The 19,893-nt window shown below is 39.0% G+C and overlaps 1 protein-coding gene across 2 annotated transcripts in view; it reads left to right on the top strand.

The window, feature by feature from the left end:
- Positions 1 to 19,893, top strand: part of PTPN1 (protein tyrosine phosphatase non-receptor type 1) — a 63,435-nt gene that overhangs the window by 24,463 nt on the left and 19,079 nt on the right. The window contains exons 2-3 of one of the 2 annotated variants that reach the window (XM_073236458.1): positions 16,626 to 16,716; positions 19,664 to 19,764. In XM_073236458.1, coding sequence (XP_073092559.1) covers positions 16,626 to 16,716; positions 19,664 to 19,764 — 192 coding nt within the window. The remainder of the gene's footprint in view (positions 1 to 16,625; positions 16,717 to 19,663; positions 19,765 to 19,893) is intronic. The other variant, XM_073236459.1, reaches the window with a different exon arrangement.

Here is a 19,893-nt window from a genome sequence, read left to right as displayed (position 1 = left end):
TGATCCAAAGCATTGCTGTGGATATTTGACAATCTAATTGTGTTTTCTGTAAATAACATGGTCTTTTTGCTAGACTGCAAAAGGATCTTCTTTTAACCTTTTATTTCAAAGTCTAATTGTGTATTAAAACATGTCTTATTGTTGCTGATTTTGGATTATTCTTCCAAAACCAGTGTGTTTTTTTAAATACCTGATTTCTAACTTATTTTTTTTAATTTCAGGAAAGTCTTAATTAGTTTTCAATATTTTTTCTCTTACATAGCTTTGATTTCCTTCTTCAGGGACCTTCTGTTATGTGTATGTTTGATCTCCTTTGCCTATCTCTTTCACTTTCTCTCAAAAACTCTTAAATCTTTCTTCATTTATATAAAAAAATAAATGAAAAAATATAAAGTATAATTAAAATTTTTTAATGTAATTTCAAATTTACAGAAAATTATAAAAGTACAAGGAACCTATTTCTATTTGATTATTAAAAAAATTTTTTAAACTCCCCTTATACTCTTTCTTTTAAGGCATTAAATGTGTTCATTTGCTCTCATGTTCTTTCTTGTCTTCATTTCTGAATATCGTTTGTCCATTATTTTTAATTCTTTCCTGATTTCTTTTCTCTTTTAAAGTCATTCTTTTTTTTAGTCACCTTTTGTTTCTTGATTTATCATTCTTATTTATGTTCTTCTTTCATAGCTTCCAACATTTTCTTAATTTCTTTTAGCTCGTTGGAGTAGTGTTTATCCGTGTGGGCATCTTGCTTGCTTTTATTCTCTGTAGGGATATTCTTTTGTCCTTCATTCTCTTTGTATAATAATGCTGTGTGGGAACAGTTTCCCTGTAGTTTTAGGAAGGAAGGGGGCATCTGGTAGCTGTTCAGTTGCCTGAAGTTGTCTTTGTGAAGTGATTTTTTAAATGACCTTGTACCTTCTAAGACCTGCTCCCCCTATTTCTCCCATCTTACCTGTATGACCTCAGGCTTCTCTTTCCTTCTGTCCATATCTTGCTTAATTTGTTTTATTCCCCGAAGTCTCTCCTCAGTTCAGGCCTTGGTCCTAGAAGGGTGTTTTGGTGGTTGAGTTTCGGGAATCTATATGGCCTAGATGCCCCAGCATCTTGGGGGATCTGAGAGCCCGGCACCGCCTGTGCCATTGGAGCCTGCAGAATCTGCTCCTGGTTTGGCTGTTAATACAGATTGGCTTGTCATACTTTCCAGTAATTACCAGTGGTGATTTGGGGGTTCTGCTGATCTCAGAGCCATCAGAACCACCTGTGATCTTGATTCTACTTGCCCCAACCTAAATGCTGATCTTAATAAGTGGCTTGTCCCACTTACTCAGACTTTCAGAATCATAAGCGGGCCTTGACCTTGGTAGTTGTCTGAGGGCTTGTCTGTTGGTTTGGCTATCCCTGTTGCTTTGTTGATTTTTATGGAGGGATTCAGGAAGAGGGAAAAACCATGCCACTGCTGCCACCATCCTTCCCAGAATCATAAAGCCAGAGTAATCTCTCACAACATGTATCTGAGTATATCATTTCCCACTACCTTAAAAAGGTGTGAATCTCAAGACTCTCCTTTATGAAAACTTTGAAACATAGAAAAGTAGAGAGATTAGTATGATGAACCTTTATATATCCATCACCCAGTAAATTATAAACTCATGGCCCATCTTCTTTTACCTGTACCCCCACCCAATAACCTCTCCTTGCTCTGATTGTTTTGAAGTAAACCCCAGCATCATAAATACTTGTTTCAAAAAAGAAAAAAAGAATTGAACACTCAGGTATCAGAGGAGCCAGAACTACCCTACTTTGGACTCAGAAAGATGAAATATCATGGAAATGAAATGATGCCATCCAGGGTCTGGACTGAGGTGCCCATCAGCCTGGAAGTACATTCAGAGTATAGCCTTTAGGGAGTTTATTACCTTGGCAAGCTCAGCTAGGCATGTGGAGCTAGGAAGACAGCATTCCTGCGGGCACAGTGTCTGCAGCAGAGGGCCCCCAGTGTGTCTTGACTTGGGAGTACTTTGTTCTGAATCCCTCCTCAGCCATTGACCTGTTCCTTCCCTAATTTGTACCACAGATGTGGGGAGCCTCAGATGAAATGTAGCCTTCTCCAGGAATGTGCCACATCAGAAAGTGGTGCTGCCTGCAGAAGTAGTGGGGGGAAGAGGCACATCCTTCCAAGAAATGTTTCTCTCACACCCAGCCATTCCCTGGGTATCAAAGCAGGAAATTACTCATTACTGGAAAATCACCCATGAGCCTTCTGTTGAGGAGGTCAATTAGAGAACAGACAGAATTCTTAAAGTTAGTTGGGTCATTGGTACTTTCTTCCTGCAGTCATTAATTTGCTTTCCACTGTCCTCCTCATGCTAGATCTCTTCTTAATTCCAAATTCATACTCTCACCATGGTGCTTTCTGACCTGTTTAGCAAACTCATTCAGTAAATCCTTAATCCTTATTGAAGGCCCTTTGTCTGCAGGAATAATGCTGTGCTGGTGAACAAGCCAGACCTGTGGATGTCTGCTCTGTTGAGCTGGGGAGGCTCATATATCATTCTAGAAAGCCTCTCCAGCCCTGTTGAGCAGAGGCAAGAAGTCCGGGAAGTGTTATGTGTACTCTGTGCACACCAGGAATCTGGCCCACAAACATGGGTTGCAGGCCCATGCTTTCCTTTCTGACCCTTGGTGTGGTGGCAGGGGCTTGGAGAGTGACACAAGCAGCAGGCTTCTGAGGTGGCTCCAGTGAGGAATGGCCATCTCCACCCTAGCCCTCATTGCTGAGGTTTCCTTTCAAGCAACAATGCCGGAACGGGCTGGGCAAAACAGCTCGGACACAGCTGTGTGATTTATTTCCTCACACTGATGCCATCCAAATTCTTCAAAGGAGAGGCAGCTGCTTAGCGGTGCCAGGAAGATCTGTGTCTTTGCTCTGCACCAGATGTGGCTGCTCTGCAGTTACTCCTGAATTTACTAGTCTCATTTTTATTAGCTAATCCTGATGCCTTTCCCTTCTTCCCGTGTAACAGATTTCCTCTCTAATCAGTACTTTTTACTCAACAGTATGTGTTTGTGGCCATGGGTGGTATTCCCCCACTAAGTGGGAACTCATTGAGGACAGAGCCCATGACCTAACTACTTGCCCCACCAACACTTGGCACAACTTGAAAGGCAAGGACGAAAATTGCCTGCAAGTACAGTAATATACTGTGGTCTTGATTATGAGAGTGATCCTCAAGACTTGACTTTAGCATCTTATATAGGAGTTTGCTTTAAATAATATACTTGGGTGGTAAAACCAATTACCTTTAAAAGAATTTTACAGCTCTGGCTTTTCAACTATCCTGTCTTCTAATGAAAATACGAGTGATATTTTATACTGTTTGCTGCTCTAAGTAATCTTGTGAAGATTGTGTTTCAGCACAGTAGGAACCCAAACATTCTAATAGTGATTTTCTTTTTCGAATCTCTGTATTGCTGTTACATGAAAATGTCACTAGATTTAGTGTTTCTGAAGTTCTTTATACTAATTTTTGCAAAATGCTTGATCCATTTGGTCCTAGGGACTTATTTTCCTGCTAGCTCAACTTAGGTGCTGACATTTTGTGACCCTTGGGAGGAAGAGGATCTAGCTAATTGTAATATCTTTAAAGGATATTAGCTCTACAATAGCTTCAGTTATTTAGTATCTAGCAATATATAAATATGGATTTTGGCTCCTGTATACTTTTAGTGCGGCACTGAGATATTGAGCAAGCCCTCTTGAGGAAGGATTTGGCATCCGTCAGCCTTCAAAAGCTTCTAAAAATTGATCATATGTTATTAGCAAAGCTTTACTGCCTCTTTCCATAGTATAGAAAATGTATTTTTTATGTATTCATCCCTGAGTAGGCAGATAACCAAACAATCATGCATCTGTTGCCCAAGGCTTATGACTGAAGAAGAGGAAGGGATAGAACCCTTTAAACAAAATCTGTCTCATTAAATATGTTGAGGAGGTGGGAAGATGTACTGATTTCATTTGTTCAGATATTTCTACTTTATGCTGGATATTATTCGAAGTAGTTACTCTGAAAGTTGCCTTTTAATTAAAAACATTTAATAAAATTTGCTTTGACTGAAGTTAGAAGGAAGTAACTGACATGGAGAACTATGCTTTTTTTAAAAAAAAAAACCTGCTTATGAATATGGTGAACAGAAATAATTTTGGTTTCTTTTTCTTTTATTTCACTACAAGTTTATACACATTGTAATACATGCCAGATAAATATAGAGGGAAAAATTTGTACCAGAGCCATCTGCCCATTCTTTCCATACGGAATGACAAAGTAACCGTATTCATTTTAACTACAGAAATATTATTATACGCTTTAAAAATTCTCTATATTTTAATCTCGTGGGTTTCTCTTGATCTTTAATTTGCTGATTAGTTGCAAAGAATGAATCTAGCCTGCAGCATATCTTAAAAAATCAACTCTACCTAATTATAATGGTTCATCTATCTCTGAAAATAGTGGTTTGTTCATTCTGAAATCGTAATCAACCATGCTTTGTTATTACTCGAATTTAGGGAGAAGGAGGAGGAGCTCTCTGTAGTTTACTGTTTGAGCTACTATAATATAATATACAAACGCAAAGATCACATCTGAGCATAATGCAACTGTTAAGGTGACTGAACCAGAAAAAAAACATCTATCTAGGATAGTGTGAGACTTAAAGGAATTTAATAGCCATAGTTGAAAATTGTAGCAGGAAAATAAATTCCAGGTGGGTCTAGATAAAATGTTTTTAAAAAAAGATATTACCATGCTGAGGAAGACTTTCTACTGTTAGAAGCAATAAAGAAAATTGCAGAAGAAAAGGCTAATAGATTTGGATGAATAAAAATTTAAAACTACTTTTAGACTTACTTACACAGGTAATGCACATTTGCTATAGAAAAAGTTGGAAAACACTAGAAAAGAAAAATGACTTCTACCGCCAAGGTAGCCCCAGCAGTTCTGTTGTTAATATATTGACAATTTTATGATCATCCTCCCACACTTAATTTCCTGTACATAAAATATTTTAAGTGTACAAATTGGAAGAGTGGTTTCCAGCATAGATGAGAAATTGATGGCTTTAAAATGTGTAAAAAGCCTATATATGTAAGTACAAGAAAAACACTAATACTCCCAAAGATTGGTAGGCAAAAGACAGAAGGAGACAAGTCACTACATGGGCATGGTCCAGCGCCTGAGCATCTACTAGCTAAGTTAGGCTAATTTATTAAAGTTGTGCTGACCGTGCACATAAACAGCCGTTAGAAGGGATGTATATGTCATACTGTTGTTTGTATGTTTTATTCCCACATTTTGGGACATAATTAAGTTACAAATTAAGATGTGCAGAAAACATTTTTCTTGAGTTGAACTTTCAAAAATAATGTTGGAGAATGTCTTTATGAACTGGAGATGGGCAAATGTTTCTTAAACAACCCAATATACCTCAAAAAAGCTAATGTTAAAAGGGAAAAGATTGATAATTTGAATCGCATTGACATCAAGAACTTTTTGTTCATGAAAAGACACCATTAACATTAGGTTGTTTGCAGAAATAGCCCCAAATTCCTCCTGTGATCATGCTCCTCTTGAGTGTGACTCCCATCCAGAAGTGAAGAATCACATTTGAAGCTGTGTGTGGCCACGTGACTTGCTGTGGCCAATAGAATATTAGTGATCACGACACAAGCAGAGGCCTTAAAGAGTACTTGCATACTGGGGCTTGAAGGAAGTCATATATTGAATCTAAACCTTGTTTCCTTAATCCGCATACACAGGGTTCTTTGGAAAGCCAGGAGGAAGAGCCCCGTCACCTACTTCCTCTGTTCCCCAAGTTGTTTTGTTTTTGTGGCCTCACTGAAGAACTGTCACTTAATGCTTTTGGCCTTTGGGTCATGTCTTCTTTTTTCATCTCTGATCCCCTAAATGGTGTATACAAAAGTACATTACATCTAGAAAGTATTTAGAAAACTCATTTGGTTGATGATAATGCTGCAAAAGCTTTTTCCTTGGTTATGGTAACAGAATCTTGTGCTGCTTTTGAAATATTAAAGAAATTCTTTCTAACCAAAGCTAGTTTCATTTTGACGTTCTATTTTCTTCCCATTCACACTGCTAAATTATGCACAGTAGTGTCATACCAGCTCTAGATGCATGGTTCTCAGTTACTTCAGAGTGAAAATATCCTGTGGGCTCCTGAGGTCCCTCCCTGTGACTGCTGAGCTTAGGGAAATAAACCATGGAGGGAGGAAGCTGGTGGTTGGCAGTCTGGTTCCCTGTAAAGGAAGGTGTAAACCTTCCACTTTCAGATGTCTGCCAGCTACTTGTGTCCTTAGTCAACTGTACCATTGTCCTGGCAAAGTGCCAGAACCCCAGGGCCTGAATACTTAAACTGTCCTTATGGAAAGCAGAAGGTAAACAAAACAGAAGTGAAAGTAGATTCCATTTTTTTAGACTCTCCTCTTACAGGAATGGTTTTGTGGTTCTCAGCATTTAAAAAGGTACTGGTTCCAATATGTTTATTGACATCAATTACTGGAAGTCTGATTCATTTTCTGCCTATTGATTTCTGCCCAAGGTGAAGTTAGTAACATTTAACAGAAAACATAAGTGATTTAAAAAAGAAAACAACAAAACCCACAATACTATTAAGGCCTGTAAAAATAAAGTTCAAAGTCAATGACACTTGGGAAAGCAATTTTTATACCTCTTTGTTAATAATCCTTTTCTGTGTATAAATAATATAAAGGTTCCAGCAGCTTATTATAATGCTATTTCCAAATTCATTTTATCTGCATTAAAAATTTTCAGTAGTAGAACATTGTATCAATATGCTTTCACTAATCACAAAGTTTTCTTAGAGGTAAGATCCTGCATTTCCAAATGAATCATATCACTACAGCTGGAAATTAATTTTCAGTTCTGAAAGTACATAAAGGAATAAAAAATGGCTGTTAACCACAAATTTATAAAGTGGCTTTGTTCTTGTAAATGATTTAGTGTCACCATCAATGACAGTTGTCCCTTTTTATGTTTCCAGGAGCTATTTTAAATGGCCATGTAACCATAGATTTGTTAGAAATTAATGACATTGTTAAAGCTCTTTGAAGCTTTCAAAACATACTGTGATTTATTTTGAGGATTCTTCATCCTGGATGTTCGGCAGCTTTACCCTTACCGCAGTGTCTGCTCCTGCAGGTTTTCTATCCCTCTATACTGCATTCCGCTCTGCTGACTTTCTCGTTACCTCTGTTTTTTTGGTACTGCGCTTGCTGGCCATTTTGACAGGGAGGGCTTTTGTTTCCTTTTCATTTTTGTTCTCTTTCTGTTGTTGAGCCTAGCTGGGCCTTTGTGCTTTCCTCTATAGCTAATCGACCATTGCTTTGTGTTTTGGAGCAGAGGGTGATGTATCAAAGGGTGAAATCAGTCCCACCATCTCCACCAAATGTTCCCCCTTCCCGCTTCATCCCACTCCTGCCTGCAGCCTATCATTTGTGGAGAATTTATAAAGCAGTTTGGTTATGCTTTTTTCCATGTCATTTCCCAAATATATGTAGTTGTTCTGTTAAGGATTTGTAACTCCATTGTCTTTTAACCTCGCCCCAGACCATTGTACAAGATGGCCCAACGCTTCCCCAGGCTCTGGCCAGGATAATTATGGTATTTCCTGCTGCCCTTTAAGGGGTGACCAATTTTGTTCCTTCCTCTCTTTCAGCCACTCACAAGATTCTTAGGTGATTGGTTTGCTTTTCAGCATCATTTTTTATTCAGTACATAATCATTTTCAAATCTAAGTGAAAACATACTTGGTTAGCTATATTTTAAACTTTTTATTACGTAAGTGTTGTAGTTTATCTTACAATTTAACAATATTGAGTATGACTTCTTGCATATTGGTTATATAAATGTATAAATATCATAAAAATATTTTCCTAAGGTTTTCGTGTCAGATCATATTGTTCCATTAACTTCCATATATAAAGGGTACAGCATTGCTTTCAACTTGCAAGACATTTTACCTCTGACTTTAATGATTTGTGCATTTCTCAGCGTATACTTTATTATTCAGAAATTTTATGTTATCATTTTTCATGAGATCTACAACTAACAAAATTTGTTCAGCACATGTTATTTTAACGATTTGGTTTCTAAAATTTTAGGCTAGCCACCCCTTCCCCCTGCCCATTTCTAAATATACCTCTCTACTCAGCAGAGACTGCTGCAGGAGTTCCAGGAAATGTACACCCTGTATGTTCACTTACTGCACTTCAAATTGTTGCTGTTACTGTACTTTGCATTTCCTTTCAGTCTAGCACGCCCTATCTGTTTCTGTTTCTGAGAGCCAGTAGCTTCCATAAAGTACTAGGTAACAGCTCCAACAATCAAATTAGGCAGCCATTTGTAAGATGGGTGTGTTGCTGTCGTTGGGTTAGGAGACGCAGAGCATGTTTAAGATGCTAAGGGACTTTGTAGTTCACTGTCATCCTGGTGAATAAAAAGTACTAGTGGAGATTTTTCTCCCTTTAGACTTGTAGAACAGATCACTGTCAGAACCGTTAACAAATTACCCTTTGTGTTTGAATCCATGTTTCAGTAACTGTCCTGGTGCTATCTTGTGAGGAGGCCATGTAGCCCAACTGCAAAGCAAAATAAAAATGATAATAATTCTAGTAACTTTGTGTTGTAACAGGTAATTGAGAAAATAGGATTGGATCAGACGTTTGCTTAAACATTCATTCCCTTTTAGGAACATTTCTATTCCTTGAATGAAGCAAATTGCTGTGTTAGGGACTCTGAGCTTCCGGAGCCTTTAGAACCATTCACTAATTCCGCCAACAGAATTAGGTTGAGGGCCTCCTCTGGGCCAGGGGCTGTGCCAAGAGGAGGTAGGGTTAGAGAGGCGATAGTCTTAGCCTTCCTAGCCCACTCCCATTGCTGACGGGACACTGGTGCTGTCTGCGCCTCTTCACTTGTGGAATAGTTTTAAAATGAATAATGCAATTTACCATGGAGCCAGTAGGAGACATTCACCCAGTTGTGGGTGTGAAACCCAAAATTGCTATGTTTAGCCTAATGACTGGTTACTATAAACATGAAAATATTTCTGCAAGGCTGGACTGGCTTTTATGCCTGTGTGTTTTCAAAAAAATAGAAATCTCCAAGTAAAAATTGTCAGCTTTGACTTTTTGCCTAATTGGATTTGGAGAAGGTATTTGAGTAATGGATAATGAGCATTCCTAATAAATACAGAGATTGATTCACTCTGGGCCCTAATTCATTCTGTGACCAGAGCTTTCTAAGTATGTCATGCCTTTGTATTCATTGGGAGGTCATCTGTTACCTTGTTGAAGGAGTGGAGGAGGATGGGATCAGGAACTAGCTTTGGAAATCATTCAGGTAATGTTGGTTTCTGCCCCACTCACTTCCTTGCCTCTTACATAAAAACTTTCCAGTTTAGCAGATGTTTTGCTTGAACTTTATGAAGCATTTGTAGCCCAGCTTTGTAACCCAGCTAGATTGTGATTTTGGAAGAACTTGCTTTTTTTCTCTCATGAAAATGGTTCACTATAGAGATAATTCAGAGATAATTAATGTGGGTGCCCATTGCCTGTATAAAATGATAGAGTATAATTTATTTCTTCATTTTTATTAAGATATCACTGATATACACTTTTTTGAAGGTTTCACATGAAAAACATTGTGGTTACTACATTTACCCATATTATCAAGTTCCCTCCCCATACCCCATTGAAGTCACTGTCCATCAGCATAGCAAGATGCCACAGAGCCACTACTTGTCTTTGATAGAATGTAATTTAAACCATTTACCTCTAAGCTTTGGCCAAACTTGAGTCCACCTCAGTAGCACAGTATCAGATTTATTCTCTAGGAGAACATGAGTTTTGACATGTATTATATTTTTTATTCCATCACATTTCTGAAATCTACACTGAGAATAGGAAGTAGGCTCTTAAAAAGCCAGTAAAAAGAACTGGCTAGGGGACGGAGGAGGTAGGTAAAAAATCTGTTATGTGTCAGTCAATTTAATTTCCCACTAATAAAATTGCTAATTTAGTGTGGTCTCATGCCTGAAGTGCTGAGTACCCTTTGAAATGACTCTTGAAATGATCAATGTTTCTACTTAGGGGATACTTCTGGGAACGTGTTTCATGACAAGTTTATTGTTTCCTTTTTGGCTTGGCTCCCAAATTTACCCAGCATTCATCTTCTCATCATCAGATTAAAGCCTTTATCTTCTCTGTAGAAATTTTACATCTTGGTGGATCATTTAATCTTGATCAGCATAATAAAAGACCTAGGAATACTTTATGTTTGTGTAGGAAGTCTCCTTAAACTTGTTAATTCATCAGTAATGCGCTTTGGGGAAGTCAGTTTACCTTTGTTACAGTTTTACAGTACAGAAATCTTGTTTTGCTGTAATCTGTAAAGTTTTATGGCATAATCGTCTGTTAGCTTTCTTCTAAACCACTATTATTAGTTACCTTTAATTTTAAAGGTACTTTATCACTCCTCAGTTTTAAGATTATAATCCTGGGATTTTATTTTACTAAATGAATTAAACTATAAATACTTGTATTAGAGCATGCATATACTTACTTCCCCTATGCCATTATAAAGTAGAGAATCACTTAAATGGGTGTATATATATATATATATATTTTTTTTTTGAGAGGGCATCTTTCATATTTATTGATCAAATGGTTGTTAACAACAATAAAATTCTGTATAGGGGACTCAATGCACAGTCATTAATCACCCCCAAGCCTATTTCTCAACAGTCTCCAATCTTCTGAAGCATAACAAACAAGTTCTTACATGGTGAACAAGTTCTTACATCGTGAACAGTGCAAGGGCAGTCATATCACAGAAACTTTCGGTTTTGATCACGCATCATGAACTATAAACAATCAAGTCAGGTATGATTATTCGTTTGATTTTTATACTTCATTTATATGTGAATCCCATATTTCTCCCTTATTATTATAATTTTTTTTAAATAAAATGCTGAAGTGGTAGGTAGATGCAAGATAAAGGTAGAAAACATAATTTAGTGCTGTAAGAGGGCAAATGTAGATGATCAAGTCTGTGCCTATAGACTAAGTATTAATCCAAGCTAGACAAGGGCAACACAACATCCACAGATGCAGAAGATTTCTCTCAAAACAGGGGGTGGGGGGTAAGGTTCTAAGCCTCCCCTCTGTTGATCCCCAATTTCTCTCCTGATGGCCCCCCTGCGACCGTGCCTGTCTTAGGTTGTTCCTCCCTTGAGGAATCTTACCCGTCTCTGGCTAACCAGTCTCCTTCTGGGGCCATACAGGGAAATGTAAAGTTGGTAAGTGAGAGAGAATCAATATTGTTTGAAAAGGTTAGCTTTTTACTTCTTTGCAGATTTATGCCCTGTAGCTTCTATGCCCAGCATTAAATGGGTATATTTTATTATTTGTAAATTATACCTCAAAGTTGCCTAGAAAAACTTACTGAACTGCATGCTTAAGATGTGCATTTTACTTTGTAAATGTATCTTAATTCAGAAATCTATTTTTAAAAAAGTATTGTGTGAAGAATACATCATTTTCCCAGTATCTTTATTAAGTGACATCTCCCAAGTTTTACTCTCTCTCTCTTTCTCTTTTTGGGAGAGAGGACACCAAAAAAGTATATACTAGTAATTCTTTGGCAGAATAAAATCAGTTGCACACTATTATTTATATTTTGGCCCTCATTTCTTCAGTGAATGTCCTCAGTTTTGTTTATCCATATCAGTTATTTCTTCGATCTTCATCCAGTCACACCATCTGAGCTGATCAGCTTGTCCACAAGGCAGAATTTATACCTGTTGCTGAATGTTTCCAAATAATAAGTATAACAACATATTTAAGACTTAGATTTTTACTCCTTCAAGTTATCTTCTTTGCTCTGTAGCATTTTCTGAAAGCTTAATCTCATCCATAAATGATGTGATGAGTGTGTTACTACTGAATTATTTTTGTTTAACATGCTTTTAAATTACTCATCTCTACTATGAGTGAAAAACTACCTCCTTCCATTTTGCAGTTTTTTAAATAAATAGCAGAATACAGGGATTTTTTTTTTGAGAGGGCATCTCTCATATTTATTGATCAAATGGTTGTTAACAACAATAAAATTCTGTATAGGGAACTCAATGCTCAATGCACAATCATTAATCCATCTCAAGCCTAATTCTCGTCAGTCTCCAATCTTCTGAAGTATAACGAACAAGTTCTTACATGGTGAACAAATTCTTACATAGTGAGTAAGTTCTTACATGGTGAACAGTACAAGGGCAGTTATCACAGAAACTTTCGGTTTTGATCACGCATTATGAACTATAAACAATCAGGTCAAATATGAATATTCGTTTGATTTTTATACTTGATTTATATGTGGATCCCACATTTCTCCCTTTATTATTATTATTTTTAATAAAATGCTGAAGTGGTAGGTAGATGCAAGATAAAGGTAGAAAACATAGTTTAGTGTTGTAAGAGAGCAATTGTAGATGATCAGGTGTGTGCCTGTAGACTATGTGTTAATCCAAGCTAGACAAGGGCATTAAAACATCCACGGATGCAGAAGATTTCTCTCAAAACAGGGGGGGGTGAGGTTCTAAGCTTCACCACTGTTGATCCCCAATTTCTCACCTGATGGCCCCCCTGTGACTGTGCCTGTCTTAGGTTGTTCCTCCCTTGAGGAATCTTACCCGTCTCTGGCTAACCAGCCATCTTCCAGGGCCATACAGGGAGATGTAAAGTTGGTAAGTGAGAGAGAAGCCATATTGTTTGAAAAGGTTAGCTTTTTACTTCTTTGCAGATTTATGCCCTGTGGCTTCTACGCCCAGCATTTGTCTCGAGGTATCTTTACCACCTGGAGGAATTATGATACTGGGTAAATTGGATATGAGGCACAAATTCTATTTAAGTGTTGTAATTAGGAAGGAAGAAGAAAAGCTATAGAGGTAGCAGATGGAAGAAAACATGGGAGGATTGATTATTTTTTTGACATATCTTCTTGTAGAGTAACTTAAGCATGTATAGGTTTTAAACTACTAACTAAATTGCGTGTACACATTAACATAATAGGAATACAGTTACATAACCAAAGCAGATCTATAGTTACCAGCCATCTCCAGTGAAGCCAAGAAAACCAGTTAGGCACCCTAGGCATTTGTGAAAATTTGTCTATGATATGATGGATATTGTCCAACTGTACTTGAACAGTCTGAGAGAAATCAGACAAATTAAAACAACTACAGGGATTTTTTTAAGTCCAAGTTGAGTATGTGTATGGTTTAAAGAGTTAAATGGCACTGTAATAGGTTTAAATAAAACCCAGTGATTTGCTGCCCTTACCTCAGCCCCTTCTCCCAGTCTTTCTCTTCACGACTATTTTTAGCTCTTTGAACTGCTGATTCTAGTTTTATATGTATCCATATTTCTAAGGAAAATGTTTAGCTTTTGGTTCATTAATTTAGAATTTTACTAAGGTAGAGTATCTCATTTTCTTTAACAGCCATCCTGTCTGCTCTTCCTCCCTTTTCTTTCTCCTCCCCCATTCTCAAAGCATCTTAATTCTTTTTGGTTAAAACGGTATTTATTATTTACATTACTTGCCTGTGCACTTAGCCAGAGGTGGCGTGCTACACTGTTTCCTTTCTAAAATTTTTCCTACAGTTAATTACCTTGTTTTTTGTTTGCATAGTTTTCTTTCTACCTATTGCTGATTCTTCACGCATCTTTTTGTAGCCTCTCAGGGCAAGTTTATATACGGTCAGTCCGCACGGTCCCACAGAAATCCAGTGCCTATATTATCATTCTACCTTTTCTAGTAACCAAAATAAAAATGGTAAGAAGAAGTTGATGAAATCAATAGTGTAACTTAGTTAACCCAATATGTTTAAAATGCTATTTCAACAAATAATATTTGAAATATTTAATTTTTCTTTTTTAGTAGAAAACCATCAAAATCCGATGCATATTTTTACATTTACACAACATCTCTTTTCAGACTGACCACATCTCAAATGCTGTCAGTAGCTGCAGGTGGGTAGTAACTGACCGGACAGAGCAGTTTCAGGTGATTTCTACATTTCAGTTTTCTTCTTGGTGGCATCTGTACCGGAGACCTCCACTCTCCTCCTGTCTGGGTTGGTCGTCTGCAGGCCCGCCACGCACAGCCATCACCCGGACATCCTTTGCTTGGGCTCCCTGCCTGGTTTCAGGTCTGCTTCTCACCCGCGCCCGTGGTGGTTTGCCCACGGCTGGTATGGCGGACAGAGGCATGTGGCTGACACATCTATCTCTTGAGTCATACTGCTCCAATCTGGCCAGCTTGCCTCAGGGTCTGGCACAAAGTTGTCATCCTGGGAGCACCTTCCTTTACATTTTCTGTAGGAGTTTCCTTTGCCTTTGCTCTTGTGTCAGATGTTTTTCCTTGTACATCTTTTATCTTTCTCTTTCTTGGTTTATTTCTTCCCTCAGGTGGAAGACATGCCCCAGTGATTGCTGAGAAAAAGGAGCATGGGTGGTAAAGTTTATGAGGCCTTGTGTGCCTGGAATGTTTTTCTTGTCCCTTCTCACTTGATGGTTACTGGGCTGGATATAGAATTCTGGGTTGGAAATAACTTTTCTTCAGAATTTTGAAGCATTGCTCTATTGTTATCCAGCTTTCAGTGTTCTTCTGGCAAAGTCTGAAGCCACTCTTAATCAACTTATCCTGTGAAAGTGAATTTATTTTTCTTCCTTGAGGCGTATAAAATGCAGGATTCTGAAATTGCACATTAATGTGCTTGTGTATGGGTCTGTTTTTATCATTATGAGGAGCATTTGATGGGTCTGGAAAGAGTTCCCTGGAGAATTTTATGTTTTCTTCTCCTTGTATTTCGTTTTTCCTAATTTTTAAAAATGTGTTTATTTGGTTTTTGGTGTGTATGTGTGGTTTGTTTGCTTGTTTGTTTGGGCTTTACTTTCTGGGAGAATGTCTTCTACCTTTATCTTCTGACCCCTCAGTTAAGCTTCTTTTTAAGTTCCAAGTGATATTTTTATGTTTATTTTATGTAATATGCTGTTCTTAATTCACAGATACAATATCTTAAATCTTTTTGAGTAATTAATAATACATTTCTTTAAAGCTTTCTTTTGTCCAACTTATTTCTTCTAAGGGACTTTTTTCCTGTTTTGTTTTTCTTGTAAATCTCTTTTATATTGAAGGTTTTCCTCTTACATCTTGTAATCAGCAGTTGTACATGCTGAAGAGTAGGGGCTTATAAGGCCGATGGAGAGCTCTGAACGGGTGGGTGTAAGGGGCTTTCTTGGCAGCACTAACCTGGCCACGGGGCCTCCAGGTGGACTCACAGTTGTACACCCAGGTGGTGGTATCTTTTGGTCTTTCCTTGTCTGCTCAGATCATCTAGAGAACACTCTGTCTCCTGATTTACATTTTCCAGAAATAAGTCTCCAGATTTCCGCAGAAGTATGAGGCGGCAGCCATCCAGCAGCATGGAATGGGGAAGGTAGGGGTGGCAGAGAGGCAGCTCTTCCCAGAGAGCACCAGGCCTGGGCCCTGCAGTGAATCCCACCCCACTGCCCAGAGAGGCAGCGCTTTCTGAGGTTTCTGTGGTAGGAATCGAGGTGGTTCTCTGTTTTCCCCGCCGCTGGCTTGTAGTTGAGCTTTCTCAGACCTTCCTGCTAAACAGCCTTCTGCAGCCAATTACAAAACTGTCTGATTTCCAACTTCTAAACGTTTGTTGCTGCAGTCTTCTCTCCTGTTCTCCCTTGTGGGTTTGTCTGTTTTGTTTTTTTTAACTGTACTGAAAAATACATAACAAAATTTACTATTTTAACCATTTTTAATTGTACAGTTAGTAAGTGACATTAAGTATATTCACATTTGTGCAGGTGTGTCTTTTAATAACAATAAAATACAAATTAAAAAGAAAAGATTTCTAAATGTGATTATAGTGGCATTTTAGGAGAACAAAACTGAGTGGTAATTTGGGTCTTCTGTTAATCCAGGCACTTCCTCTTTCTGACAGTGTGGTTCAATGGGATTTGTTTACCATCTGCTAGGAAAGCAGTTAGTTTGTGGCATAAAAGTGCACTTCTTACCTGCTCCTGATAACTGAAGTTTTACAAAAGGTTACAGATGGAACTCCCAGCCCTGATGTTCAAGGCTCCAAGATCTGGCCTACCTGCCTGTATACTCCAGCCGTCTACTGTCTCCTCTCCCCACCGGCCTCTTCACTGTTCCTTCCATAAGACGGGAGGTCCAGCTCCCTCCCCTCCCGCCCGCATCATCCCATGCCTCATCCCATGCCGCTCCCTCCCACTGCAGGCATGTGGTTGTTCTTCTTCTGTTTTCCTTCCTTGACCTTGTACATGCTTCTGAATTATCACCTTGTGTTTCCCACACTGCCTGCCTCTCTTTGATGTCAGTTTCTGTACTGGGTCTTCCTCAGTGCCTGGCACATAGCCCACAGTCAGTTAAATGTCTGGATGCATTCCCGATGGCAGAGATTTCAAAAGAGAACTCTTTATCCTTTTTTTGTAGGATATCCGACACGAAGCCAGTGACTTCCCATGTAGAGTGGCCAAGCTTCCTAAGAACAAAAACCGAAACAGGTACAGAGATGTCAGTCCCTGTAAGTATTCATATGCCAATACTGGTCTCCCTGCTGCCACCGCGTCGGCTCCTCCCCAGCTGCCAAGCCTCTCAGTCAAGACCCCTTTAGCCCCAGGGTTTGGTAATAAATCGATAGCAGTGGAGGATTATGACTTGATTGTTTCCTATAATAAAGGCATTAGAGACTTAGAGTAATGGTTCATTTTCCGCCATTGTAGAAGGGGTAAGGTTTCAGTTTCTGGAAAATTCAGCTAAGTTCAAAGCACTTTTTTTTTTAGCTTTGACTATTTTATGATGAATCATTTTCCTACCAGCTGAAGCAGAGTATAGCGGGCATAATATAATCTTTTCTGGATGACTCAGCAAAGGTATTATTAGACCCCAGCATTGCATTGAACTGTAATGATGCCCTACACAGGCAATAAGGGGTGGGAGTGGCTCCACCCTCCACTAGAGTGCAAGTCAGCCCTGCTGATAGGATCTTCCCATACCCACCCGCATTCATGGTCCTTTTTCTACCTTTTTCATGCTGTTAGCTCTCAGTATGCCTGCTGGCCTCTGGCAGCCTCCTCTGCCTTCTGAGTAATTGGCTCTCCATCTGCTGATATCTCAAAAGTAAAGAACTAAATGTGTTAGAATTTGTATATAACAAGAAAAACTAAAGCTGAGAAAAAAACATGAACTCTGCTCTCTCCCCTGGGCCACAGAGAATTTTCTGATCCACCTCCAGGTTTCATCAGTCAGTGAGGGTTGTGGCTGCTGATATTTCCCGTGGCAGTATTCTCTGGCAGGGACGTAGAAGGTGCAGTGGATTGTTCCTGGGTGCCTGGTCAGTGCACTGTTCCGTGGCTGTGGGTGGCAGCTTTCGGTGCTCTCTGCAGGGGAGTGAGCAGTACCTCCTGCCCTGAATTGTGCAGCACCCAGAGCAGCCAGTTTCCTTGGGGGAGACTGAAGATGGACAGGCTAGGTTGGCACAGAGCAGTCTGCCTCTTGAGAGCTGCCACAGTCCCCTGCTGGGTTTGTATCAGCCTGCCATTTAAAGCAGTGTGGCTTTGGGCAAATTGTGCTCTGCTCTGATACTCAGAGAAACAGGAGTCACATGGATCTCAGGATTGTGTGAAGAAGTCCAGTGTCTCACTCATAAATGTTGACTGTGGTTGAGACAGTTGTTAACTGGAGGCACATGCCAGGAACATCTGAAGTGCAATTCCAGGTTATCAAGTGATACACGATTGTGCCCCAATGCGTGATACTCTTGATTTAGCATGTCTAGGCTGTGACACCTCATAGGTTTATTTTAAAAAAAAAAAGCCCTCTCCCCGGGATATTCTGCTGCGAGGTCTTGGTCACTGCTCTGAGTTTAAAAGCACAACCACTGTTCCCATTTTACACAGAGACACCTTGGTCTCCAGCTTTTGCTGTACTTGCTCTGAATTAGGCAGTAATGTTGTCTTTAACATTCCTTTTCTACATTTTTGATCAGTGCACATCTAAATGGTTTTATTAATCAGTTTTATAGAGAAAGAAACAGTGTTTAAAATACTCTTCCAGGGGAACAATTCCCACATTTTTTCAACTCCCTGATCTCACTTCTCCTGTTTTTCTTTTTCTTCTCTACCTCCACTTTCCCGTAGAAAAAGTAATTTGTTTTTAAGGTCATGAGGGAAATGCGGAGAATGATTCAAGTTAGAAGGTGCTCTTGTTATCTTCCATTTGGCAAATGAAAGCCCAGCACTCAGAGGATGAGCTCTTTGCCCAAGGTCACCCAGTTCGGGGTGACCCCACTCACATACCCACCAAGGCCAGTCACATAACATTCCTTTGAAATCTTTTATCTCCTTGACCCACTTAGATATTACTCAAGTATTTTGATTTGTATTAACCCTCTACAGTGAGATGGTAGAGGGTTATCCCAAACGGTGGCTCATTTTCAAAAACATCTTTTTGGAATCCTTTAGAACAAAAAGCTCCAAACCACTTGTCCCCGTTTTCTTTTCCATTGGGCTGGGGGAGAAACACTACTTACTAGTGGCCCATCCGAGTTCCCCGTCCTTTGTGTTTCACCAAAAATAAAAATACCCACCTGCTCGTGTTAGCAGCACTGGCAGGATAAAGACAGTGGCTCTCAGGGAACCATTGCTTTTGTGACAGAGTCATGGTCAAGGGAAAAGGAGTGGCTGGCTGAGCCTTTTCAGTAACCTGGGGCAGACCTTCCAAATGAGAGTTTATTTCTAAAACCTATCTGAAACTTACATTTAGTATACTTCCAGTTTTAGATTCAGAGGTTTTTTTCCCAGCTAAACTCTCTTTTAAATGTCTTTGATCATGACAGGTTCTGAATTTGAGAAATTTAGAATCATTTAACTATGTTATACTTGAAACTTAAAAAAAAAAATCCTTGTGTAAAGGAATTGAAGGTATGATTTTTCATACTGCTGCATATTTAGGACATTTAATCTCCAACTAGGTTACACTGAGCTGTGACCATAAATCCAACCTACTGTATAGCTCATTGTACCAACTAGAGCTCTGAGGACTGGGTGGAATTCTTGGTGGATTTTGTGCCCTTTCAAAGATTGTAGCCACCGTATTTTTTACTGTATAAAAGTATGTATTAGGCATCAGAGAACAGATCCTTTGACACCCCCTTCAGCCTACTGAGTTGTGGGGATGGCAATAAGTATCATAGGAAGATAGGCCCTAAGAACAGATTTTCCAAGTAGGACATAATCCATGTTGACTTTAGTTAGTCTCTGTCACTATTTAGTTTCAAACCTTCCAAAACCTTTCTGAAAGTACGAGTGATCCCCGTATTGATGACTAATCTCACTAAAATAGCACAGTCTCAACCAGTGTGACAGTCTTAGTGCCACTGACTCACCTTCTTCGCATTCCACATGAGGTGCACTGCCTGTGTAGACAATTCGGTCCCCCAGGATTAACCTGAGTTGTGGTTTGCCTTTCAGTTGACCATAGTCGGATTAAACTACATCAAGAAGACAATGACTACATCAATGCTAGCTTGATAAAAATGGAAGAAGCCCAAAGGAGTTACATTCTTACCCAGGTAAACGGGTTGTCTAGTTTTTTTCCAGTGGTTTTGCCTCACTTGATGTCAGCTTAAGAGTTTTGGAGTTATCTCTCTCTAGATAGCTGTTATCTACACCTCAAGTAAAATTTGCCACATCTTGTAGGA

The sequence above is a fragment of the Manis javanica genome, chromosome 5 (assembly GCF_040802235.1).
Source record: "Manis javanica isolate MJ-LG chromosome 5, MJ_LKY, whole genome shotgun sequence".
Lineage (NCBI taxonomy): Eukaryota > Metazoa > Chordata > Mammalia > Pholidota > Manidae > Manis > Manis javanica.
The sequence above is the reverse complement of the archived record's forward strand: the minus strand, read 5'-3'. Positions and strand labels throughout refer to the sequence as shown.